General features: G+C 46.5%; 1 protein-coding gene across 2 annotated transcripts in view; it reads right to left on the minus strand.

Annotated features, from left to right (window-relative positions):
* Nucleotides 1-5,675: 5,675 nt before the first annotated feature.
* Nucleotides 5,676-26,133, minus strand: part of TLK2 (tousled like kinase 2) — a 42,328-nt gene continuing 21,870 nt past the window's right edge. For both annotated transcript variants that reach the window (XM_026864685.1, XM_026864686.1), the window contains 13 exons: nt 25,705-25,815; nt 24,217-24,353; nt 22,669-22,821; nt 19,079-19,145; nt 17,110-17,207; nt 16,649-16,730; nt 14,890-14,981; nt 13,836-13,925; nt 13,179-13,348; nt 11,553-11,691; nt 10,341-10,452; nt 9,251-9,358; nt 5,676-8,395 (listed from right to left, as the gene is read on the minus strand). In XM_026864685.1, coding sequence (XP_026720486.1) covers nt 8,222-8,395; nt 9,251-9,358; nt 10,341-10,452; nt 11,553-11,691; nt 13,179-13,348; nt 13,836-13,925; nt 14,890-14,981; nt 16,649-16,730; nt 17,110-17,207; nt 19,079-19,145; nt 22,669-22,821; nt 24,217-24,353; nt 25,705-25,815 — 1,533 coding nt within the window. In that variant the 3' untranslated portion in view covers nt 5,676-8,221. The remainder of the gene's footprint in view (nt 8,396-9,250; nt 9,359-10,340; nt 10,453-11,552; nt 11,692-13,178; nt 13,349-13,835; nt 13,926-14,889; nt 14,982-16,648; nt 16,731-17,109; nt 17,208-19,078; nt 19,146-22,668; nt 22,822-24,216; nt 24,354-25,704; nt 25,816-26,133) is intronic.

Below are 26,133 nucleotides of genomic sequence, written 5' to 3' on the forward strand. Positions count from 1 at the left end.
AGATGATGCTTTTCATCAGGCCAAGACCATGGCAGTGCTCCCTTGAGCAGGGAGCAGGATCTGGCCCGGGACGGCGTGACGCCGGGGATGTGTGTAAGCCAGCCACGTGTTGTTTAGCCCTTCTTGTGAAAATAAATGAATGTGTTGTTTCCCAGCAATGCAGGAAGGACCTGAAGACCGCTGCCAGGACGGACTTTGGGGATGCAAACCCTCTGGGGGGGCCCAATTAAGCACATCAGCATCTAGGCTGTTGGGGTTTTTTTTAAGCCAGGGATTATTTTTTAATTGAGGCAGTGCTGGGAGTACAGCCTCGCTCGTCCTCCATGGCTGGACATGCGCCGGGGGCTGCCCGTGGGGAGCGAGTGCGGCAGCCCGGAGGGGAGGAGGGAATTGCCTGGGTCCTCGCTCCCATCCCTAAACTTTGGAGACTGCTCCTGGGGGATGGCACCCACCGAGGAGCCAGCGGCTGGATGTGACGGAGCTGCGAGATCCCACGAGGGGAACCTGCCCTCCATCCCGGACAGACCTGACATCCCTTTCCTGGGAGGCGAATCCCATCCAGAGGAGGGGACGCGGCAGAGCTGAGAGGCTTCAGATCCCACAGAGCATCACCACGTCCTGGCCTGGTTCATCCCATGTCTTGGAGGCTGCTACACTGTGATTGAAGGTAATTAGCACTTCCTAATAATTAATTCTTCCAGTGTGGACCAACAGCTCCTCACCTACTCTCCTCCTAATCTGGTTTAGTACCAGATGAGTTGCTACTCATGGAGTGGATTGGGAGGAAATGCATTTTTCCCTTCCCCTGGGAGGTTTCCAAGCTGTCTGACCTCTCCGGCCCTAACGAGTTGCTGCCAGACGAGCCGCCGCGGCCGCGTGCAGGGGAATGGCCGAGTGCGCCGCCGGCCGCGCTCGCGGGAGAGCTCCTGGCAGCGGGCAACGGCTCGCCCAGCTCTTGGGACAGTCAGTGTCTGCAGCCGATTCCTGCAGATGGAGCATCTGTATCTGTCCCCCGGCTGGAAAAATAAATGCTGTTTTCTGGCCAAAGCGACTTACCGTATGGAGAGAGGTCACAGTGGGGGGGCTGTGATGGGACAGGGTGAAACAGCACTGGCTCAAGTGAAAGTCACCCCTCAGAAGGATTTGGAAAACATTTCCCAAGATGGATCCCCACTGTTTGGCTGGAGGTCTGCCCTGGTCAGGAGCACTGGCAGAAAATGGGTCAGTCAGGATGCTCAACTCCCCCCAGGCTGGAAAATAAGTGTCACCACTGAGTTGTGGGCTGCAGCCATTCGGGGTGCGAAAGAAAAACTGACACTGGAAGCTGGGGTGCTCGATGGCAGCAAGGCACTGTGTGCGTTACCGAGTTTGGGGCTGAGATGGGGCATTGTTTGGTGTTTGCTTGTGCCAGAGGTATTAGAGGACGGGATGTGGGGACCCATGGACCAGGAGAGCAGAGTGTAGCACCAGGCTTCAGGGCAGATGCTCGGAAGGATCTGCACCGATCCATCAGCCACTTCTGGGGACTGGCAGGTCTAAAGAGTCATTTTAGAGCTCAGGGAGGACATGGGGGTACGTTATATGACCAGGGAAGCTGTGTGTCCTGCTGAATCATGCTCTTCCAAGGGTGTTTCCCCCATCCCATGGTTCTCCGCAGGACTGGGAGCTCCAGGAGAGCCGTGCTGGAGAGCAAAGCCCTGCCTGCGGGCAGTGGCTCTCAAGGGGCTGCCAGTGCCACTGGCTTCGCTTCAGTGTGGCAAACGCAGGGGGGGACGGGCAGCACCTGCCAGGCTCTGCCGCGAGCTCAGCCCTCCATCCGCGCCGCCCCGGCCTCAGCCTGGCCCCCGAACGGGACTGACCAGGCCAAAATCAACACCCACCTGGCAGGCGCCGCTGTGCTGAGGTCACTGCTTAGGGAAGAGGCCGTCTTGGCGTCTGCAGGCTCCTCTCTCCCCCGCGCCGGCAGCAGGGGAAGGCCACGTCGCTCTCCCTGCGTCGGAGACAGGCGGGGGACGGCCAGGACAGCCCCGTCCCAGCCATGGAGAGGGCTTCCCCCCGAAGCTGCTGCCAGGCTCAGCACTGCGGGTAGTGGGGGGCGGTTGGCAGCCCCCTTGCTGGGACGCGGGGCTTGACACCAGTTTGCATCGACACCCTTCCCTCCCAGGACGAGCCTGGGGGCAGCGTGCGGGGGGGTGAGCACTGGGTGATGCTGAGGGTTTGGTGTCCCCAAGCACTAATGGATTCAGCACCCAGAGAGGGGTCTCAGTGCTGGTGGCTGGGGCTCCACCGAGCAGGGGGGTGTCGGGGAGGCACCCTTGCCCGCACTGCAGTTTGCTCCCCTTGCTCTTCACCTCAGTGCAGAAACACGATTTTTAAGATCATCCCCAGCTTTGCTCAACCCCCAGCTGGGGGTAGAAGGTTCCTGGCCAAAAAGATGGGCCTTTTCCTTGCCTCCAAACCGACTGTCCCCATGGCTCTTGCAAGGAGCAGATGGGGCGTTGCCAGCTGCTGGGGTCCCTCCAGGGGCTTGGTCAGCCCCAGACCCCCCTTGACCCCCTCCCCAACTCCGCTGACTCCCAGCACTGCAAAGGGGGGTCGCTTTGTGGGTGCCCTACGCTGCAGCTCTTGGAGCTCTTTGCTGTTCTCTCTTCTGCAGCCCTTAAAAGTCAGGCAAGTTCAAGCTGCAAATAATTTATTAAAACCAGATGTGCTCGCTCAAAGCTGCCACGAGGAATTTCAGGGCGCTCCAGCCCTGGGAGGGCCAGCGCCGAGATCCCTGCCCTTCCGCCACGGGGGCGAGATGAGGCTGGGGCTGCCCAGGGAGCAGAGCTGCCCTCGGAGCCCGCTGCCTCTCCTTCCTCCCCAGGGCTCCTGGAAAGGGGCAGGGAGGAATTCCAGCCATTTGCGAGAAATTCGCCTTTTAGAAAAACACTTTCTCCGCATGACTCAAGAGCAAATTAGCAGAGCTGGGTTACAGAGCAGGGAGGGAAGGCAGCACATCCCAAACGGCATCTTCCTCCTGCTGGAAGCGGGGATGGGATGGGGAAGCAGAGATCCCACCCTGTCCCGTGGCCCTTTCCAGCAGGAGCAGCGTGGTCCAGCAGCCACGCAGTCAGCGCCAGGTGCTTTGTTTCCACCTCTGCCACTGTCTTACCTCATAACCACAGGCACGTCCCCTTCCACCTCTGTCCCTCACCAGTCCCTTTAGCCTGGAGGGGTTTTGGCATCAATTCCAGCCGGTCTCCCAGGTTTGGGTGCAATCGGGTGGATTTTCAGGATTAGCAGGAGCTGGGATGAGCCAATGCTGAACAAAGCAGGTTTTGAGCCCTGACCTCGACGCAGAGCTGAGCCAGCGCAAGAGTGAGGAGGTTGCCGACACTGCGTGCTCGTGGCTCCCGTGCAGCCGGCGGCTTCAGTCAAGAGAGGACAGGGCTGAGCAGAGCTCTGCTTTTTTTTTTTTCCCGTGAATTCAAACCAGAGTCAAGCACCTCATAAACCCGCTGCCTGCGTTCCCTGTGGCTACTGGAGTGGGGACAGGAGATCTGGCCTGCACACGAGGCAGAATCTCCCTGTCTTAACACTGCTGCTCCCCACAGTATGCCCACATTTCGAGCTCCATCAGTGCCTTTTTAGCTCCGGCTGGACCACTGCACCCCTCTGCCCGCTCCCTGCCGCCCAAGTAACAGCAGAGAGCAGCTCCAGGCCAGGGCTGCCTGGGGGCTGGAGAGGCCCTGCCCACACTGGTGGGGCAGATGGTGGCTGCCCTCTGGTTTCAGGCTTTACCAGATCAGCTCGCAGCACTAAACCTCCCCTGTGCCCACCCAGCAGCTGGCGGGAGCTTGGAAACGAGGAGCAACAGGGCAATAGAACTACAGAGCTGCAGCCAAAGGATGGGGGGAGAAGAGTGGCTGCAGCAACCCATCCCACGGCAAGATGCAGAGGAGCACGGAGGAGCGTGCGGCGCTGGCAGCGGGAGCAGCTCCTCGCCAGCCAGCACACGCCAGCGGCTTTGCCTGGCCTTCGCGCCCCCGTGCAGTTAATGCATGAAATGAGAGCGTGTCTCAGCCCCGGCTCCCGCTCCCCCGCCCAGCACAGACAATAGCATCTTTGTGGCCAAGACGCCTGTTTCTGGGTGTGAACGTGGCGAGGGGGAGGCCGAGGGCTCCACGTTTGCTTGGCCTCTTGCCCCCACCCAGGGCGATGGCCGGGGGGCATCCGGCTGCTCCTGAGGGCGAAGCAGAGAGCGTGGAAATTGAGGGTCTGGGTACGGATTCAGTGGCAGCGGGTACGTTTCTCAGTGCAGGGTGGGGGTCAGGGCTGTGCTGGGTCCTGCTTCCCTGTGCTCCAAATCTCCTCTCCCACCCCATGATGGGAGCAGGGAGGTTTAAGTCAAGGCTGCCTGAGCCAGGCTCACGTAGCACCCAGAAAATAACATCCTCCAGCAGCAAACCCCAGGGAGACACTGGCAGCAGTAGCAAACCTTACATCAAGGGTTTGCCAGGTCACAAAATAAACTGGGACTGGCCCATTTGGCAGAGAGCAGCTCATTTCATAGCATGACTCCTAACCGCTAACGTAGGAGGCGAAGCATCCAGCCAGGCAGCCCCTCAGGCAGTCGCGTTCCCGCTGGCGTCAAGCTGAGCGCGGAATCCCGCATCCGTCCCGCTCCCGGGCTCGCCACGCAGGCGGGGTGGGCACCCAGCCCCCTGGCCTGGCCACCACCACGAGACACTGGGGCATTCGCCGCCGAAGCCCCGTCGCCGCCTCCCCCTGTCCAAATCTGCGTCGCATCATCCAAAGTGGCACAGGGTGCCAAAAAATAATCAATTGCAGCAGCGGGGAGGGAGCCGAGCGGCTCTCGGTGTTCGGTTTCACTCGTGCACAGGCAAAAGCCGGCTTTAACTTCAAGTGCAGCAAGGGTGACATCAGGTTGGCGGCAAAATCCTGCTCCCCAGCAGCTCTTCCTTCGCAGGAACTGGGCTCTGGGGGGAAGGTACCGCCCTGCTTTGCAGGGGGAGGCCCAGGGATGCCCCGCACAGAGGTTGGGAGGTGCCTGCAGAGGCGCTGGGCACAGGAACGGGCCTTCCCGCTATTAGTACAGATACAATCAGACTTTGACATCTTCAGCTGCCAAGGTCCTTTTCGTTTTCTGCTGTGTGGTTTTTTTCAAGCTGACAAGACAGCCATAAAAAAGTTAAAGGAGCTGCATTTCTCCTCATTACTCAGAACAGTTATTCTGGGTGACTGCAACCGGAGCCTCGGGCGGCCCCGGGCTGGGGAGGGGCCGGCGGGTTGCAGCCACCACCTCTTGGTGCAGCCAGCCAGGGCACACGAGTTCAACACAAATTTTCATCACCAGACACAAAAAAGGTGGTTTTCATGCCCTGACCATACGTAGCTTCTAAAGGCAGCTGCTACTCTACTGGAAATGAGGGACAAACCCACCTTGGATGTCTGTCTCAATGCTCCAGAACACCACCAATGCTCAATAATTAAATAAGATTCGGTAATTTCCAGCGATTCTCCCCTCCGACACAGGGATCTCACTGCTCTGAGCTGTTGAATGCGGCCTTCCTCTATCCTTCCTCATCTTGTCCCGCGTCACCTCCACCGCAGCCACTGCAAGAGAGCTCGTGCCAACGCTATGAAGAGCAAAACAGTAAGAGCCAAGCAAATCAGTTTCTTAAAACTTATTTTAATATCCATGTCTCATCTGTTGGGTAGAGCCAAAACAGTCTGGCCTGGTTTTAAGTTACAAATTCTTCATACACTTTCTTTAAGTAAATGAACAGTGTGGCAATAGGGTCTGTTATTGGAAGTGAAACCCATATTAACAAGGAAGGTGTCGCAGCCAGAACTCTACCAGGGTTCTTCACTGCTGTCAGCCCTGGGAAAGGCCAACGCTGTCCCCAGGCCCCTGGATGGGTGTCGCACAGCAGGAATAAATGCATCTGACACAAAACTAATCACACCCACAGAGATAGCACACACTGTATGTCCAAGAAACAACGGGGCCGGGAAAGAAAAAACCCTTTTAGAATTCTCCCTGATGTGGACAGACACCAAATCATAAGCTTCAGCAAACGGGATGAAGCATCAACCCTGATTTTGCCTGACAGAGGCTGAAGGGACATGGTGAAGTGCTGCTTGCTAAACAGTTAACTTCTGGAATAGAGCAGCAAGGATAGAAAGGGCTAAGAAATTATGGCTGAGGATTTAAAGATGCAGTATTTCTTTTCTTTGTTTAGAACACTACAGTTTAGAGACCACCTTAATGCAGCTGCATGTGAATACATCCAATTAAAAGCCCAAGAGTCACTACAAAAATAGTAATAAAAATCAAAGCAGCAGAGTTCTCCACTTTCCAGGTCCATTGCTTAATTTCAACAGAATCCTCCATTTTTCAGTTAACTTAACGTTCCTGATCAGGTTTAAGCATATTTGCAGACGATGGCTTACAGTAAGGCAGACAAGTGGTAGTTGTCTCTGAAAGTGCGTGACGGAGAACATCATTTGCCCCGAGAATGCCATTGGGGTACCGGACACCCCAACGGGCCCCCGCGCTGCCAGCGCGGCGGGTACGATCCTGGAGGTGCCACGGAGAGGACAGTCCACACCACAGTGGTCTGGCATTGGCTTAGGAAGTGTGCACAGGGCAACTTGTTTTTTAAACACCACCCTGAATTGCAGTAGTGCACCGCTCGGCTCCCTCCTGAGACAAACCTTGCTCTTGAACACTGCATCTTTAAATATTTCTGGCTCTGAACTCCTGCCACATGCTAGGAACGCTCCAACCTGGCTGCCACATGTTCAAGTGCTGTGCTTTTTGTGTGTGTTTTCAGTTTTCCTTCGATGTGGGGGGACAAGGGGGCAGAGTGGGGACAAGAGGCTTGCGTTTCACAGCAGGCAGACTCCAGCTGAAGGCGTAAGATTCCTCCAGGCAGATTACAGAAGGGAGACAAAAAGCATAATCAGGGTGTTTGCTCCCTTCAAGAACACTATCTCATCCCCTCTCATTGAGAGCAGATGCAGCGATGGCAGCAAGTTAGGAATGAGTTAGGAACGTCAGCAAGTTTTAAAAGAGAAGTGTTAAGGGAGAGAGGAAACTTTGCTGCCAAGTCACCTGAGAAGAGCAGACAAGTCTTCAGCTTCAGATTTTTATAATGTGAACAAGGTATGTACAGTACTGCACGAGCACAGATCACACATCACACCCGAGATCAACTGAGCTGCGCTCTGATTCTTCCCCGTTCGCTGCCTGCCTTTTCAACGGCCAACAGGTATCATGCTCACGAGAGCAGAGAGCACGTCGTGAACATGCCAGGGGGTGTTTTCAAAAAGAACAGCACTTCAAATAAATTAAAAAGGTGCAACCGTTGAGAGCTACGAAGCAGCAGCTGAAAAACCTTGTGGCAGTCTGAGCTGTGATCCGCTCTGATCACAGGAGATCTACGCAGGCCTGTTCTCCTTTGGGCTTCACTGCCCTCCTGAGAAGGTGAATTATTCGTTAAGAGGCCACCCCAAGGGAGCAGAAAAGCTGCACCATCCACAGAATGGACACTGCCATGAACCTGCTAATATGGGTTTCACTTTGAGACCAGAAAACTGTTTTCTTCCAAAAAATTGTTATTTTTAAAAAACTGAAATTAATTAGGGGTAAAACACTAACTCTAGTGCCATGAACAGGCAGGATCAACTTTTTTCCCCTCCAAAGGGCAAAGAGTCATATACCATCCCCAGCTGAACCTTGGTGCTTCGAGCTTTTCAGGAGATGTTACCTAAACTTTATTAAAAGAAAAAGAACAATGTTTAAATATCAACACTGGACTAGCCCAGTCTTTTTCCAAAGTCCACATTCTTCATATGAAGCACACACGGCGTCCTGGATTCCCCAAGGCTGCATGTTCAGAAGTTCACAGTACATGGAACCATGTCTTTTTGTATTTTCTTGAGTTTCCCCTCCTTGCTCAGAGCAGCCACCCTTTTGTGGTCATTTACTGGATAAACCTCAAGCCATCTCCTATCCACATGGCTTGGCCTAGATGACGAAGGTTTTCTTGATGAGAGTTGATGTTGTCATGCTCTATGGATGGAAAAAAGCAAGAGAAAAAAAGCACCTGGTACAGGCTTCTTGAGACCCTTCCGGATTCCTCTATTCCAAAGCTGTTTCTGAAAGTCTTTTTGCCGGTTTCTCAAGCAGTTTTTGGCCTATTACTCTGTCTCAGTTTGAAGAGCTGTTATTGGATGATCCAGAGGTTGATGCAATCGCAGCTCCAGCTGGGCTGCTTGTGGATACAGATTTGCGGATGTGAGGCAGCAAGTATGGGTCACAGGCCAGCTGCTGGACATCTATCCGATCCTCCTTTCGGTAGGCCAAACAGCGTCTGATAAATGCCTGCAGACACCCCAAAGGCAAAACAAGAATTAGTAGACGGACAGAAACAGGAAGCTTTCTTTGATTGATAACTTTTTGGGAGCAAGGCCAACCTGACAACCCCAACACTGAGATTCCTTCCCCAGTGAGCACAGAGACAGCCCGAATCACAGACTCATCCGGGTTGGAAAAGATCCTGAAGCTCCTCCAGCCCAACCATGACCCTCACCCTGACCCTTCCCAACTCCCCCAGATCCCTCAGCGCTGGCTCAGCCCGACTCTTCAACCCCCCCAGGGATCCCGGGGACTCCCCCCCTGCCCTGGGCAGCCCATTCCAACGCCCAACAGACCCTTCTGCACAGAAATCCTTCCTCAGAGCCAGCCTGACCCTGCCCTGGGCAGCTTGAGGCCATTCCCTCGGGGCCTGGTGCTGGGGCCTTGGCTCCAGAGACTCATCCCCCCTCTCTGCCCCCTCCTGGCAGGGAGTTGCAGAGGGCCAGGAGGTCTCCCCTCAGCCTCCTCTGCTCCAGACTGAACCCCCCCAGTTCCCCCAGCCGCTCCCCAGCAGACCTGTGCTCCAGACCCTGCCCCAGCTCCGTTGCCCTTCTCTGGCCACGCTCGAGTCATTCAATGGCCTTTTTGGGGTGAGGGCCCCCCCCAAAAAAGATCATCTTTTGTCAGGAGAAAGCACGGACAGAGGCACACACTGCACTGTTCAATCCTCAGCCTGACAACTACAACACAAAGCCACAGACCACTCTGCAGGAGGCAAGTGTTAAATGCACAACTGCTGGTTTTAGGTAAACCAAGAGGATGGAAGTGCCCGTGCTGAGGGCTGACATACACAGTACGATCGCTCGCTGTAGCAACACTTACCTTTGCTTCTGGCGTGACTACTGGCTTTGGAGGGAACTGCACCTCGGTAGCTTTCAGAATTGTGTTCTCCTGCAGAATATCTTGTTGTGACTGGTTGTGACCAAAGGGCTACCAAAACAGAAGACAGTTGTTAAAGGCTGGTGACAGGCTTTAAAAAATGCCCTGTAACACTACTGGTTATCATCACTTTTTCCAGGCAAGAAGCCCATAAATGCTGTGAAGGTGCTGCACATTCCAGCCAGATGAGCAGGACACATTGCTCCTGTGCTTAAACTGAACAAAAGGGACCAAGCTGGAACATGTCTGGGGTGTTTCTGGCTCAGACAGGAGGGATCTCCACCTGCTTCCAGATCTCATAGGTCAGCTTCAGCATGTGCAAGAGGGCCTTCATCTATTGAAGCTGACAGGAGATTCACCCACCTCAATCTTCGCTGGGCTGGTTCCACCAGTTGTCTGACTGACAACACTAAGCAATGCGGGGTGTTTGTCAGCTCAGCCTTTCACAACGCTTGGTTACCAAGGACTTGTGAAAACAAGAGTTGATGGAATCCTTTTTCCTTCTCCAACCTATTTCTACTGTTGTCATAAAACAAATTACCTGCTCTCAGGACAAATGATCTTTTCTTGATCCAGACTCTTCCCTTCCAAAAGCCACCCCAAAAAACTTCTAGAGGGGGTCTTTGTACCTACTTTTTTTTTCTAATACACTTGCAGCCATCAAGCACTATCAGGCTCAATTGACAAAGACTTAGTGCACTGAAAGCACAAAACAACACCAGGGCAAGAACCTCAGGTGTGTCTGGCTCTGAACAACACCCCTGTCCTGCCCATAATGGCCTCAGGGGGAATGTGCCCAGTGGAAGGAGATGTTCTGCAGAAAAGTGCTTCTGAAGGAAGCGCCAGGTAGAGCACAACACAACCTAGTAAATTCTCCCCACTTCATTAGCATGGATTCTGCCTTGGAACTGATGGCAAGGAGACAAGGAGGAAGGACCTTCTAAGCCTGGGGAGAAGGAGGAAGCAGAAGCCAGAGCTGCCTCCCAAAAGGTTTGAGAATAGCCACTAAGAAAGGAGTTAAATGCCTTCTTACCTTCCTGCCATAGAGACACTGATAGAAGATGACTCCCACTGACCAGACATCAACTTTATTTGAAATCTTTGGAGGTTCTTTCCCAACCACAAAACATTCTGGTGGCAAATACCTGATTAGAAGGAAGTGACAACAGGTTATGAGCAGCATCTCCAAATACTTTCAATTTTCTTTAGAAAGGAAGGAACAAGCTTCTGTGATCAGGTATTGGCTTGGGACTTGAGGGACCCAATTTCATTCCTGTGCTCCTCTGGGCCAAGATCACCAATGCATAACCCCTCCTGGGAACAGTGATCCCAAGGGCTCTCCAGAAACTTGTGGTCTGAGACAGTCAGCACAGTCAGTTTCTTTTCACCAGAGTACATAAAATAACCCCATTTTCTTTTATCTTTAGTACTGCTATTTGTTATTAAAAGGGGGCTCAGCCAACAATTCCACACAGCCAAAATACATATTTCTAGAAATACAACCCCAGACGCCACGTCCTAGCTAGAGACACTCAGCCTTGCTCAAACTACAGTTAGTTTCATTTTTAGGAACAGAACAAAACTGTACAATACAGAACGCCTTAACAAATGTTCCTGTACTACCGTTGCCCATAGTGACAGTCTGCAGCTCGGGTAATATCTAAGAATCACATTCAGTGGCACTCACTGTAGGTCCTGCTCTCAGCCACGGGTGATGCAGTGACACCACTTGGCACTCAGGATAAAGTATTGCTGAAAACATCTTTCACGTGACACTTGAAAGCGAAGCTCTGGCTATACACAGCACTATGAGATTTACATCTTTTGTAAGAACTAACCGTGGATTTTCACCTCCTCCTTTCAGTGGAATATGCTTTCCATCTCCCTGATGTACCTGTCAGGCATGGTATTCTCCTCCTCCTTGCTTAAACTGTTAGACAGTGCCATTATGGACTGCGAAATAGCAGCCAAGCTCCACTCCAGAGCTTGCTGTCTCAGCAGCATGTAGCATATGCAGTTTTTCACCAGGCCCTTTGGATAAGATGGTTTTAAGATGTATAAACGTTAACCCACTGAAAAGTAAAAAGCTGCCAGCCTCAAAAGGAGCTCTGTGACAACAAGAGCAGTTTCCGGGGTCTCAAACCTCCAGTGTCTCAAGCTGTCACAGGCAGAGCTGACATAAATCCAAAGCTGTTTATAAACTGTTCTTGATCTGTAACTTGCAAGTGCCCCAGGCAATGCTTACCAGTAAGTACCAGCCCCCTGCGATGTCAGTTCCATGCCATCAACAGAGTTGTAGCTGTCATCATCCATGATCTTGGAAAGTCCAAAATCTGTGATTTTTATCTCTCCACATGCAGTACCATTGACTAGAAGAATGTTACCTAGACAGAGGAAAGAAACAGTCCCTTAGGAAACATATCTAGCAGGAAAAAACAAGAATAAAATTGCATTGAACTCTGGCACTCTGCATGAGAGGTCAAGGAACCTACACAGTGAGCTGCAGCAGATGTTTTAACATTCGATACCCTGAGCTCCAGAGGCAACTCAGCTCTCACCCAGTGCTACAACTGATCTGCCCCTCCTTGAATGACCCAGTGGCCCGATGTTACTCGGAGCCTCCAGATTCTGAGTCCTCTGAGCCAAACATGCTTGATGCCCATGCTGTTTTGACCCCTCCCAAAGGTCCCGTTGGAAGGGCAGGTCAAAAAGGAGGAATAAGCAGGGAAGTACACATACACAGTTATGACTCATTCTGCCCAGAAGTCCTGACTTGCCCTGGCCTCTCAACAAGCCAGAAACTCTCTCCTTCCTGGCAGTGCTCCCCAGTGGCTTTCCAAGCTCAAAAAGGACAATTAACTGCCTAGGCAAGAATCTTTTACAAATCCATCAACGATCAAGAAATCAGATCATCACTGTTTTTCTCAAAACCTACAATAAAGCAGGAGAATCGTGCGTGATGGCAGTGGATGAATCAGAGCTTTAGACAACTGTAGGCAGAGCTCTGCAACATGCTCAGACAACATGAGAACAGTCCGCAGCTGGGGGAAGAAACAGGGTCACTAGAAGTAGTGCAACAGCACCACCTCCCGTACAGATTCCTCGTGCTGATGCAATAAACCACATCACATACCAGTTATACAATGCTGATGAAGTGCCACCAGTACAGGGAGACAAGCCAGGGAGAACTGCCCAAAGAGATGGCTCAAGTTTACTGGACTAGGAAAAAAAAAAGCTATGTAGCCAAGAGGATCACCCCAAAAGAAAGCACTTCCATTTTTTCCCCTCGTGACTCTGCCCACTGGTAAAGGGAAATCTGCAACAACATTTGAAGAGGACCTTCTACATGGCAGATGTTATGGATTCAAAGGCAGACCTGAGCAGTTTGACTGTGTATCCTCAGCTTTGTGAGCTGCCACATGGTGTGAAAAACCAAACACTTCCAAGTTAGCTTCTGCCATCAAATTTTCAGGCAGATGATTACAGAAAGAATAAGCCAGAAGAATGGGAACATGAAACACACCAGTAATTATGGGAACCTTTATGAAGCAATAACAGAAGCTCTCAACAGCAAAATACAAGCAGGACATTAAGAAACCAAACAGACACTTGGTGGTTCAAGGGCTCATTCTGAACAAGGAGGCTACTTTTTCTGGAATGTCACTTCCTTGTTTTATGTTGCAATTCTGAGAGACAATACCCTTTTCTCAGCATGTTCTACACATTTAAGTTTTTTTCTTGTTGCAAGTTAGTTTTCCCAGACAGCCCTGTCTCCTTTTCGCTGTCTGACCAAAGTAAACTTCCCCATGTTACTTACAACCCATTACCTTTAGTTAGCATCCTTAAGCAGTCAGCTAGCAGCACAGCATACCTGGTTTAAGGTCATAGTGTATGATGGGAGGTTTGATTTCATTTAAGTACTTTAAAGCATTCACAATCTGCATGATAATGGATCGCGCCTCTTTCTCCGACATTAACTTGTGCTGTTTCAGGTAGAAGTCCAGATCATTTCCCTCACAGTATTCTAACACTGTACAAAACCTGAAGGCAAAACAGTAGTTGTTGTAATTACCTGATAGAAATCAGAACACTTTGTTATTGCTTGTCTGTAAGACTCACCTATTTGGTCAATATATTAAATTAAGAGTTCTCCATCTTATTAATCCTTTTCTAAAAATAAGCTTCCAGGAGCACAGACCTCAACGCTCGATAGTACAAAGGTCAGAGATCCCCCATTAAGTAGATCCAGAAGCAGAAAGCTGCATCAGCTGGGGCATTTGCCCAGGCCAGCAAAGACTAAGATTTACTAGTAAAACACCACATTTGACAAAATACAGCATACTGATTTGTGAGGTGGCATCTCTAGAAAACCAACATATGTTGAAACCACCACAGGTATCTCTGCAGTACAGTCTGTAACATTGCTATGGACATTCTATGGACTCTCCTGTAAAGTTTTAAGAGAACAAATGCTTGGTCTGTAGTGAATGGGTCAGACCAAGTCAAAGGACACAGCAACATAACTTACGAGTCAGTATCCAGCGAAAAGTAGTCATATAGCTTAACTATTCGAGGATGATCCAGTTCTTTGTGAATTCTGTACTCTCTACACGCATGTCTGAAAATAGGAAAGTCTGAGCATTAGTCATACAAGTGACTTAAAACTAAGTTCTGCAGATAGCAAACCCAGACATACCACACAGCAGTCCAACTTCAATCAAACCCATGCACATTAATCAGACAGCTTAAGGAAAGGCAAGCAAATGAGGAACTGTGCAGAACAGTTCTTGAGAACCACAGAATCTGAGTGCATCTCCAAGGCTGGCAATACTACAAAATAACTAATCTTGATTAATGGTACTGCTTGCCAAAATAGAATAACCTCATAAAATAAATCGTTAGGGGATCCAACATAGCTGAATACCAAAATCAGCAAGTTCTAGAAAAATTCTATGATGCTCAACAGCCCAACTTCTAGGCTGCACATTCAGCTTAGTTTGTCCCAGTGACCTGTTGGGGAATTAAGATCACAGCTTTACCTTTGAACCTTTGTGGAGAAGGCTTGTCTGCCATTCTGCAGAGTTTATCTAATCCATGGCATTAGGGAGCAAGTGTTACCAACACCAAAAAGCTTCCCTTCTAGGCCATGACATACTTACAGTTCTAATCATCTGTGACAGGATTAAGTATTCTAGGAAACAAAGAGCAGGGGAAGGCTTTCAGGGAGCACAATGCAGGTGTGTACCTGGAAGATGGGCATGACCAACTCTTTCCCACAGAAGCAGAGTTTAGACATTTCAGAGGAGAAGCCACTTTAACGGCTTCTTCATAGAGCACTACTGGTGCCTCAAAACCTTGGGCCGTAGTGCTTACACAAAACCACGTGTGAGTGTGTGTTGCATGCACAGGTTCAAAACATTTCTAATCTGACCTTAGCTTTTACATGTAGCTACTGGGACAGAAAGTGGCTTTTGAAATGTGGCAAAACACAGGAAAAACATGGCAGCCTGTTTGCAGACACTGGATAACTAAATACAGGAGGAGTTTGGAAACACGGCTGTCTGTTTTACAGCCTTACTTACTTGTGATAGTTTTCTTTCTTCTCATCTCTCCAGTTTTTATTTAACTGGTGTATTTTCACAGCTACATATCTCTGTTCTGTTAAATCAAATGCCTGCAGAGAGAAGAGCTGAAAATCAGTAGGAATCACAACTTCAAGTTAATACTGTAAAAGCAGACAAGCTCTAACAAACCAATATCCCCACCCAGGAAATAAGCATTACAACATACTGAGTGAAGAGCAAACCCGCATTTTGATGTAATTAGTTTCACTAATGAAACCAAGCAACTCTGAAAACAATTGAATATTCTGTGCTTTGATCTGACCTTCTCATGGGCTCTAACTAATGCTGCATTTATTCTGACATTTTACCACCAGATCTACAGTGGGACCAGAAAGGCCACATTACCAAAATATAGACAGTTAATCAGATGGGGAAAGACCCCTGCTGTTATTCCTCCAAGGCACCTAACTCATTTTCTACATTCAGTTAAAAAAACCCCAAAACATACAGAGGATTTTCAATACGTTGTTTCACACTGGTAGCTCAGCTCTCCATCTTGGAGCATAATGTTTCAGCTTATTTAGAAGTTGAAGAATTCAATGGCAGAGCTGCATAAATCTTTGCTGTATTTTTCCCTCCAGTTTCTCACTCTTTAGACAGTCTTTAAAGAATGGACCGCAATTGTGCTCTTGGAGAAATGCTGAAATCTTTTACCTTGTCTGAGAGCAGCAACAGCTAGTAATTTATAGGACGGGGCAAAATCTTATTGTAAGCAGACAAGGATAAACTGTGGCCATCTCTAAAGTCATATACTTAATTCCTAATGCTTAACAGATTGGCCAAGACCCTGGAGAAGAAGGGCTACACATTTCCTTCTTTCAATAACATAGTTACAACTCAAACTCACTCAGGTATGAAGCATTCAGACCCTCTTGCTTTCACCTGTGGAGCCAAGGCTTTTTACTTAAAAAGCCTCCAAAGAGCAACTCAGAGTACTTACATGCAGATCACTCTTTTTTCACTACCTGAGCAGTCCAGCCCCCCCTGTTTAGATATCTATTGTTGTACTGCATCAAAATAATAAATCACTGTGAAGTTTCCAATATTTGCGTTGACACAGTTATTTTCATTCTAGCCAAATTCAACATGAATTAAGAACTACTAGGTACAGATGGGGAGTATTTAGAACTGGAAAGGCTTTAGGCATAATAGTCAAATAGCAAGGACCAAAGTATCACAGGTCTTGGCCATGCAAGAGTGCTGACACACAAGTAATCCTCATTTCCAAGGAAGTCCCAAGACTACACACACACACACAGTCTGCTACTTCAGAGTGTAAAATAAAGACACAAGATAAAAGCCTTCTACCCCCAGGAAATGAAGGCTTTGCTCTTACTATTGGAGCTATTTTCTCTTATTTACATTGAGGTTCAGACTTGCTATGCCATGCTCAACAAAACTTCACTACTTAAGGTATTTGTGTGTAGCACTTGAAGAAACAAGCCGTTTGCTTCTCCGTCATGACAAAACTTGCAGACTTGGTGCAACATTTTCTTGAAACATACATTTGCAGGAAACCTGACCTCTGAGGACAAGGGCAGAACCTAAAAAGCTCAAGCCTGCTGTCTAATGCAAGCCAGATGCAACATGTGCTTTGTCCTCCCTTCTTCCCTCCACAACCACACACACCATTGAGAAAACAAGTGTAAAAATTCTGCTTACTGCAATATTTCACTGCAGATTCAGATTACACCACAGACTGCCACTTCAAATTTACCTTATATACTTCACTGAAGCCGCCTCTACCCAGAAGATGTAGCAACAAATATCTATCATTTAGCGTTGGATGGTCTTTAAATCTGGCGAGAAAGACACAGTTTAAGGACACTGACAGCAATAATGCAATCTACTGCACAATAAATTACAGCTACTACACAGCTTAGAAACAACTTTTTTACATTAAGACAGAAAAATATTAGAACTGTGTTAATGACTGACAGATTTGATACTGCTTGATCACTCTGCACTGATGAAACACTATATAATGGTACCCACCCTTCAATGCACTTGGAAGCCTTTGTCTTGCATGAACTTCAAGTTATACCACTGTGCCACCCCCACAGTCAAGTGACATATTAATTTTTAACACCGATTTAAAAAAGATGAAGCATTCCCCATTATGAAGGGGACAAATGAAAACTTGTTATACATTCTTGTCCCTGAATCCCATGTGCTTACTGTGAATTATCTTCATTGTGTATCCTTTTCAATTCCCTGATATGTAGATTTCTAACCCTCTCTAGCCGTTCCAACTCTGCCTGGATCTCTGCTTCTTCCTGCATAGGGAAAAAACAAAAGGAAAACATAACACTGTTAAGATAACGCAGTTAGAATTTTCGCCTGATCTGTGGCAACACAATTGTAATACCAGTAACTTCTTCACAGCTGGAAAACAGCTTGTTTGGGAGATTAGAGATGGTCTTAGTCAACTAAGAGTCACGTGGAAGGTGACAGAAATGAAAACTGACTGGGCAGTTTCGCTTACACCTACACACAGACAGGAGCAGATGTTATCTTTATGCCTTCTTGTTTTTAACATTTTCTGTAATTGAGAAGTGTTGTTGCTCTGGTCCCGCTCCTTCCTTGATTAAGTGCTATACAGCTGTTTTTGTGGGAACTCAGCCTCTGCTCAACAAGAGGAAGAGGAGAGCCCTCAGAAGTAAGGAACAGGGGTACCATGATGCCACATGGGGATGGGGCACCACCTGGAGAGGATGGAGAATGTTAAAGGACAACATTGGGCCCTATTAGCAGTTGAACAGGTCAGAGTGTAATTTAGTGCCATGTGGAAGTTGTGATATGCTGTTTGTAGAGTTGGAAGTTCTAATGCCCTCAGCCACTAGAATTCATATCACTGTGGACAGCGTTGCAAACCTCAATTAAAATGTGTGCCTTCAGCAGTATTATTTGGTATATATGACTCAAGGGACATAGTTACCCATTTGTCTTGTGACTCTGCTCCTTCTCTTCTCAACTTGTGCTATTTTTAGGCATAAAGAATGAGCCAGTTTCCAAAAGTGGAGAAGGATAAGCACAGCTTCAGACAATGCCACAATCCCAGAACATTACTTCATTTTCCATTAAGGTCCATTTCCACATGGATTCCTCTGTTCCAGGGTGGCACACTACATGCCAGCAGAGATGGACCCGCAATTAATCCACTCTAGCAATGTGGAACCTGTAGGGCAAGCATGCCTTTAGCATACTCCTGCCCATATCACTTATCTTTGCTCACAGGTCAGTAAAACACAATGGGCAGAGTGCCAGCAGATTCCATGTGTGCATTCACTTTCCCTTGCCACTGAAAATAACAAGGAGTACAGTAGCATTAATGAGGCTTTGCATTTAACTTGTGTGTCAAGGTTACAGGAAAAAACTAAGTGTAGAGCTCAGGCACAACCTGAGAAAAGAAGGGGCACTCCAGCAACGCATTCACACACTTCCTCTTTGTTTTGTAAGGGAAAGAAAACACTTTGGCCTTAGCAGGGATCACAGCTAACCAGGAAGCAGCAGAAGACATCTAATTTTTTCAGTACTTCATCTGTTGAAGTGTCCCAGCAAACATATTTAGAGGTTATTGCAGTCACTTTAAAGGTAACCATCAACTTATCTAAATATCACCTCACTCACAGGTACAGTTCCTACTGAAGCCAATGTACTTGGAAACAAATGTGCATTACAACTACCTAAGCAGTACTAGTTTCCAAAAGCCCAAGAGATTTTATTGGACTGTTACTGATAATGCTGGTTACTCAATATTATAAAGAAATTGGAAGGTCAATGATGGTTGAAGTTTTTGTTCTTGTAATTTTCTTCCCTTGGTCCATTCCTTCATGTTCCCACATATCAGACACATACGGAGCCCAGCACTAGGCAGTGACAGAATAAGATGCATCAAAACAGTGGAGCTCCCTGCATGAAATCCTAACTGTAAGGATACAGAAATCTATCTACTGAAGCAAAGGACATTCTTCCTGAATACCACTGTCCTGAAAAAAAACTATTACAAAATCCTGGACATCCCTTTCAAGCAACAATAAACCCTCTCAATTATCAAACAGTAGTGACCTCTACAGAGAAATGCTATTGTTGATACAACACTGAATCAAAAGCCTACCTAGAAGTCTTTTCTTCAGTTAGTTCTTACCTTTTTAAGATGACCTAGTCGGAGTTTGAAGATTTCTTCCTGTTCGTGGTATTCTGCTAACGTTAACCTGCAAAGAGACAGATCCGGTGCATTGGGTTTCAGTGCCCGCGATGAACAGTCTGCAGAATACACATCACCACTGGGAGTGACAACTACGCAGAGTATGTCAACAGTTGGCAGAAAATATTTTAGGTAAACTCTGTAATCTATTTTTTTAAATAATCAATCTAAAGGAGACCAAAATCTTAAGCCTTGATAACACACATATTAATTTCAAATCCAAGTCCCTCGTAACACCTATTTAGGCTAGTGACTGACTTTTAACAAAGAAAGTTAAACTATAAACTAAATGTGGAACACTGAAGCTCAAGTATTCTACATCTTATTTTTCAATTTAAAGTTTGCTTTACTGACTCATTTTCAAATTTTTCTTTGTCATAAAAGCTGGATAATTCAACCCTGCTATTCACTCCGGGACAGCAGTACAACTGGCCACAGAACCAAACAGAGCAACGACCTGGATTCAGAACTTTTTCCTGTTTCAGGCTCTTTGAAGTGGCTTCCAGGAAAACCTTGAGCAATTTAGTACACCTTACCATATCTCTGACCTCCTGTGTAGTTAGGAGAAGCAATGGGGTAAGGGGAATAATCCCCATTTTCCTTATGGTAAATGATGTACAGATTTTCCATCTTAGGTGGCTGGTCAAAAAGCAGCTTCATAATGTTTTTGATGTTTTTTATAGCCAAAGTGTGCCACCATAGGAAAGAGGCAAAACACTAAAACAGTGACAGACCCCATCACTTGCAAGATGTAATGATGTGCTGAGATCCTTAAAGTTAGAAAAATGAATCGCTGTATTAATTTTCTCACCACCACCAACAAGGAGTTTGGTAAAAGCATCACACATGTGAACATAAAGCTGCTAAGCCCTATGAACCGCATCTGTTTACTTTGTAAATAAGATATGGGCGTGACAGCATATACGTATCTTTTTTGAACCTAAATTGAGTTCAAAGTGTATCCCAGGATTCCTGTCGCAGCAGTTATGCTCTGCACAGTACTTAGTACAAAGGTTGGTGTATGAGATTAATATCATTAATACCACAATTAGTTTCAACAGGGGACCAAGTCCTGTGTCTGCACCAGGCTGTGGGACCTTGGCTCACTGTACAGTAACTTGAGAGGAGGTAGCATTTAGGTGATTAAGTGCTCATCTTGAATTGTCCCAATTCCTCTTCACTGTTGGTAACATACAGGGTCCACACAGCCGAAATAAGTGCTAAAGCAGTTGTTAGTTGATAAATTTCATGCAAAACTCACAAGCCAAGTTCCCTTTGAAAGAATCTCAACCATAAGGAATTGCTTATTACAAATTAAAGATACATACAAATCACAGCCAGTACCATAAATGTTTATATGTTGTCTCATTCCATATAAAAGCATGTTAATTCACACATCCCCCGCCCTCCCCCTGACAGCCTGAATTTTATTAAGATTCAGCTAATATAAAAGACTGTTCCTAAAGTTTAGGTCTTTGGCTGGTGTTTCTGTATGAGGAATTAAAAGACAATTGAATGAAGCAGCAACAAGCTTTCTACATATTCGTGTGCACAAATGAAATACAGGGCTGAACACCAACAGTCTACTCGTTAAGCAAGAAATGTAATGAGTACCACCAGGCTAAGGTTGCCCAAAATAGCTGCCTGTTAGCAGCAAGCATTACAAAAATCAAGGGGGCTCTAACACAAACACTGCTCTGTTTCACAGAAGCATGCTTGAAACACACTGCCTCCAGTGCAACTGAAGACTCTTAAGGTTGCCCAAGCTGCCCTTACAAACCTCAAAAAGCCCCAGCAGATTAATCTTCCTGAATGAAAATCCTTTTGTCATTCACAGGCTAGAAACTAGTTTCAGGAGAGCACATGTTTAAGTTTGCATCATGGGACCTTCCTCTCCTTTTTAGGACACAGCAACAACCATGAACCAAAGAGGAATCAAAAACTAAATGAAGGAATTTGGCTGTCTGTTCCTCATTCAACTTTCAGAAACATTTATATTCAACTTGCCTAAAAGACAGCCTCTGTAAGAATTCCACAAGGAAAAAAACCTCCCTGCAAAAATAACAGAAAATTCTGTACCTGACACACAGCGGTCCAACAAATGCATTTACAGGATAACTAATGATTAAGCAAACAGTCAGTCAGTACAGTTGCTTCAGCTGACTTGCAAAAACAATGTTTTCATAAGCTAAAACACTCCACATGAACCACATCCATACACTGGCAAGCAGTTTTTATCAAGAACGCCACAAGAAGCTCTTCTAAACCACAAAGATAAACCCCTGAAATATATCAGTGAAGGATGATAAACCAGCAAGAAACACAGAGAAAAAGACCCGGTAGCACAAAAAGTGTTACTAGCAAACCCAGGTAGTGCTAGATTACCTCAAGGCAGGCTCACAACAAAGGCAGAAGCTCACTAGATATCACAGACATTAGTTCTTCTTAAGCTCACTTGGCCAGAACAAAGGGCAAATGTCTCTATTCAAGTTATTTATTTGCAGAAAGCAGACGGTGCCCTCCAATACAATACACCTGATCTGCAGGCACCAGCATCCTATCTGGGGGCACAGCCCTTGTTGCTGAGAGCACCCTGAATACCACGATTCACCCAGTCATCTGCCATCTCTGCTGTGACTGCAAAAGGCAGTGCGAGCTTTTGCTTCACGTGCTCTTTTAAAGGTCAAGACCAAGAATTCAAAAGGATCGAGGGACTCTGAGGTCAAGCCATGCCCGGTAGATGTAATAGTGCAAGAAGAAAAGTGTCACAGAGTTATGGTATTAGCCAACAGCAATAAAAAGAGTGTAAAGGAAACTGGTAGAAGGTTGGGGAAAGTCTCTGACTTAATGTAAAAACTCCCCCAAAATAATATTCTAAATTTCTTGAGACACAGCTTTCCTCTCCAACAGCATCAGGACTCTTGAAGCATCAGTAACTTCAACAGAAGGAAAAAAAAAAAAAAAAAATCTGTAAAAAGAAAGTATCACTTCAACTACCTTTCCATCTCCCTGACTCGGCCATCTGTGAAGGACTGCTCTGGAGCTACAGGTCATTGCTTAATGCAGTCATTATAGAGAGCATCTTTTTTCTTCAGTATACCAAATTATTTGTTTGAAAAGCCTCACCAGAAAGTACATGGAAATAAAGGTTTCTAAATGTGTGTAATTTTTTTTCCTTTAAAAAAAAGCACCACGTATCACACAGCGACACCAAAATCATTCTGAAGTTGCAACACTAAGACACCACTTTTCAAACCTTGATGCAATGGGAATACTGAAAAAGTTACTGCATTCAAAAAGAGTTAAGCTCATACAAAGTCTGGACTCAGCAATGATCCTTGTTTTACTCCAATGAAAACTATTTAGAACTGCAGCCAGATGTTGCTGAATGCCAGGCTAATTCCACAATACTCATTTGTGCATGGAGTGAAGCCTAGAGGCAAGGGCAAGATTCCATTTCCCAGTAGATATTTTGTGCTCTAATCAAAGCATGCAGCTTTGCAATGCACCAAGAAGGCCACGTAACCTACGTTTCATTTTCTGCTCCATTGGTCTTGTTCTTGCGCTGCTTCTGCTCATTGCTTGCAGGAGGGGTCTGTCCCATTGCAGGTGGCTTCCGTTTTGCTAACATTTTTCGTTGTCTTTCTATTTCTTCCCGCTGGGAATTTATCCTTTCCTGTTGCCTGGAAAGAAGAGAGTAGAAAAAGCATGAAGCAGAGAACTAATGGTATGTACTTGGTTGTCTTCAGCATCTGTTCTTAACAGATTGGAGCAATGAATTTCAAATCAGTTGTACTTGTAAGATTAGTAACAAAATATTTTTGTACAGAAAAGGGGGATGTGCCAAACATTATGACTCAGATTTTTAAAGGTATTTTTACATAAAAGGGGATTCTTTTCCTGGCCCACAGAAACCTTTCAGTAAGTGAAAGGTTTTATTCATGCAGAGGATATCCAAAACCAAGGAGCTGCTAACCTCACGGAAAACTCAGGGATCCATGGTAAATCACTAAACTTTCCACACACTTTTTCCTAGAAGGCTCTGTTCTAAATATCAGACTTTCCTGTTAAAGCTATTCCTGAAGTCTGGCACTGTCTGAGAAAGTATCTTTATACTTCAATGGTACACTTAAACTATCCTTAGTTCCCTGAAATATAACCTACACCATTCCCAATGTCACTAAGAAAACAGTCTCTCCTCCAAGATACAAAGACTATCTTAAAACATTTTACAGTGATAAAAATCCCTCTTGAAATTTCAAGTCTAAATGACTTAAGCATTTACATACTTAATTCCCTTACAAGACTAAGACTGCAGGTAAATATTCTGTAAGTATTTCTTCCATGTCTTTCAGCACAAACTAAGGAAGAATTACGAAGTTCTTAAGCTGTGCCTAACAAGAGCTGCACCTCCCTCCTATCAAGACTACAGAGAAGTGATATGATTTTAAAGGATCACACACAGCTCTCTCTAATGCAATTAATTTGCCAAGTCCTACTTAAAGGTCTAGGCCAGGTGGGAATTGACTGGATATTTCCATTAACATGCTGTATAAAAGGGTCTCTGATCTTCATTTCCAGGTTTCTGCAGGTCCTTTGATCACTGTTACCAGGAGGCAAAAAAAGTTAAATAGTATGGATTTTCTCTTTTAAGCTTCTCTACTTTCTACTTAAAAAAAAAAAAAAAAAGCAGCTAATTAACCTTCCTTGACTAAAATATGGTATGCAAATCCAATTGACTGACTCACGATACACGTGACAACTTGGTCCAGCCCTCCACTCTGAGCACTGCACAGCCAGGTAGGTGCACTCAGAATACCCAACTGAGCAGCCTACTGCTTTCCAACCCAGAGGCCAACTCAAATGATTTGATTCCAGTTCAAGGCTCTGGAGGTTTAAGTGGAAACATATTTCTCACTTCAATGCGAAAACGTTCCCCATTGTCAGCAGCTGAGTTCCTGACTGATCCTTTCATGCATCACTCGCACCATTCTCACATTTTGCCATGCAAGACATCACACACAACTGCTCAGTTTTTCAGTCTCTGCCTCTGAAGTTAAAGACAACTCTGTCCTCACTTGATGAGGTTCTGGAAGGCGTAGCCATCTGTCCACTGCTCGGTGAAAGACGCCCCGTGCCGCACCGTAGTGAAGTGACCTAGCCTCAATCGATCCTGCATGCTCTTATCTCTGCATGCCATCTTCTCCTGTTTTGACTGAAAACAAAATAAAGCACGTGTAAAAATAAATTAGCAGCTACAAGCTGTGCTGTGTTTTAAATCCCTACCAATTTTTACCACTTTCCATTGTTTCAGTACTGCCTATCTGAAACCCAGCTGAAAACCACTGACCACATTATTGCTGGTGCTTCACTCTGGTCTGACAGGCATTTGTTTGCCTCCTTTCTGCCATCTCAGCCTCATCTTTCCTCTCCCATTACTGCTTGGGCAGGTCACCCATTCTATCATCAGTTGAAATCAGTCTAGCAGTAGGATTAAAACTATCCCTTTATATCAGTAGCTGAGCTTGACCCCAGATGTGGCTCTGATCTGGCCCTTATTCACTCAAACAGGAGACAAAGGAAGAAAATGCACCCTGAAATACTGTTAAGACTAAGATAACAGTGATCAGCCAGTTCAGTTCTAGACTTGCACCACTTCCAGGAGTGACACAATCTCAGTTAGATCACCAACATGCATAAAAACTGGTGGTGGTGTCTGTCATGGGGTTTTTCGGTTAAGTGAGAGGAAACTTCCAAGGCCTGGAATGAGAGCAGCAAAGCTCCTCCCTGGAGCTACACAACACCTATCCAAATGCCAGGTCTGCCTAATGCCTAGCCCAGAGTTACAAATCCTCCCAGAAAGGGGAGCCCCATTCAGCCAAGAACAATCAGCTCTGTGACAAAAGTCAGCTCAAACAGACTGCATGTACTGGCCAGCACCCTGGTAGTTTTACCCATCCAGTGCCCACAAACAATAGATGGAATTGGCCAACAGGTGAAAGAGCAATCAGACCCCCATATTGTTTAACCATCAGGAAATCTGTCAACACTGAAGCAAGCTGGATGCTGGTAAACAGCAGCCTGGCACTTTCCCCAGTGTCATTAATGTGCTGTTTTGAGTGTTACACAAAGCAATGACCTCCAACTTTGCCACGTGAAAGAAGGAAAGGTCTAAGTCACTTGCCCATGTCACAGAGCATATCTGGCAATTTCAGGGCACAATGGGGTACTGCTCTTGTATTGCCATAGCTGGACAATGTTGCTTTTAAGGCACATGAGTTCCAAATCAAGTAATGCCTGCTGCATTTAGAGTTCAGACTATTCCACTTAAGCAAGGGAGTTCATGCACTTTGGGACTGTGAAAAGTACCAAAGAAATCCAAACATTCTGAACCATTTCAGTCTTAGGATTATGTTCCTATTTGCAGAGAAATAATTCAAGACAGAATTCCCGTTGTCCTTTATCACTAAAGCAATAGGAACAGGTTTTCACTGCTCAGAAGACGACAGAGAAGTTTTCAAGGACATGAACTGTGACTGCAGAGATGTGGAAAGTTCCCTTCTCACCTTTTCTATAAGAAGCTTCTTGCTCATCGTTACACATCTATTCAACCGCTCCTTGTACTTCTCCAGCATCTTTTGCTGTTCATCTATCTGCCGTCTCAAATCACAGTTGGCCTAAAAGTGAACAGAGAAAAAAAGCCTTTAACTTTAAACCATTCAAAAAGCCAACTAAGCATCACCTAGGAGGAAGTTTCTCCAGGTAGCTCTAAGGATCAGATTAAAGTAAGCAAACCAGCAGGATAAAACAAAAAAAAGACCAGGTTCCTCTTAGCAATACATCTAAGCCCAACTCTTCAATTCTTAACCCACTTAAATCTTAATACCCTTCTAGAACAGGGAAGTGCTGTTATCCTGGTTTACATGTAAGGAACTAAGGTACAAAAAAACCACAAGCACAAGGCTTTTTTTTTTTTTTTTTTTTTTTTTTTTTTT

This window comes from Athene cunicularia (genome assembly GCF_003259725.1).
Source record: "Athene cunicularia isolate RWA chromosome 27 unlocalized genomic scaffold, athCun1 chr27_part1, whole genome shotgun sequence".
Lineage (NCBI taxonomy): Eukaryota > Metazoa > Chordata > Aves > Strigiformes > Strigidae > Athene > Athene cunicularia.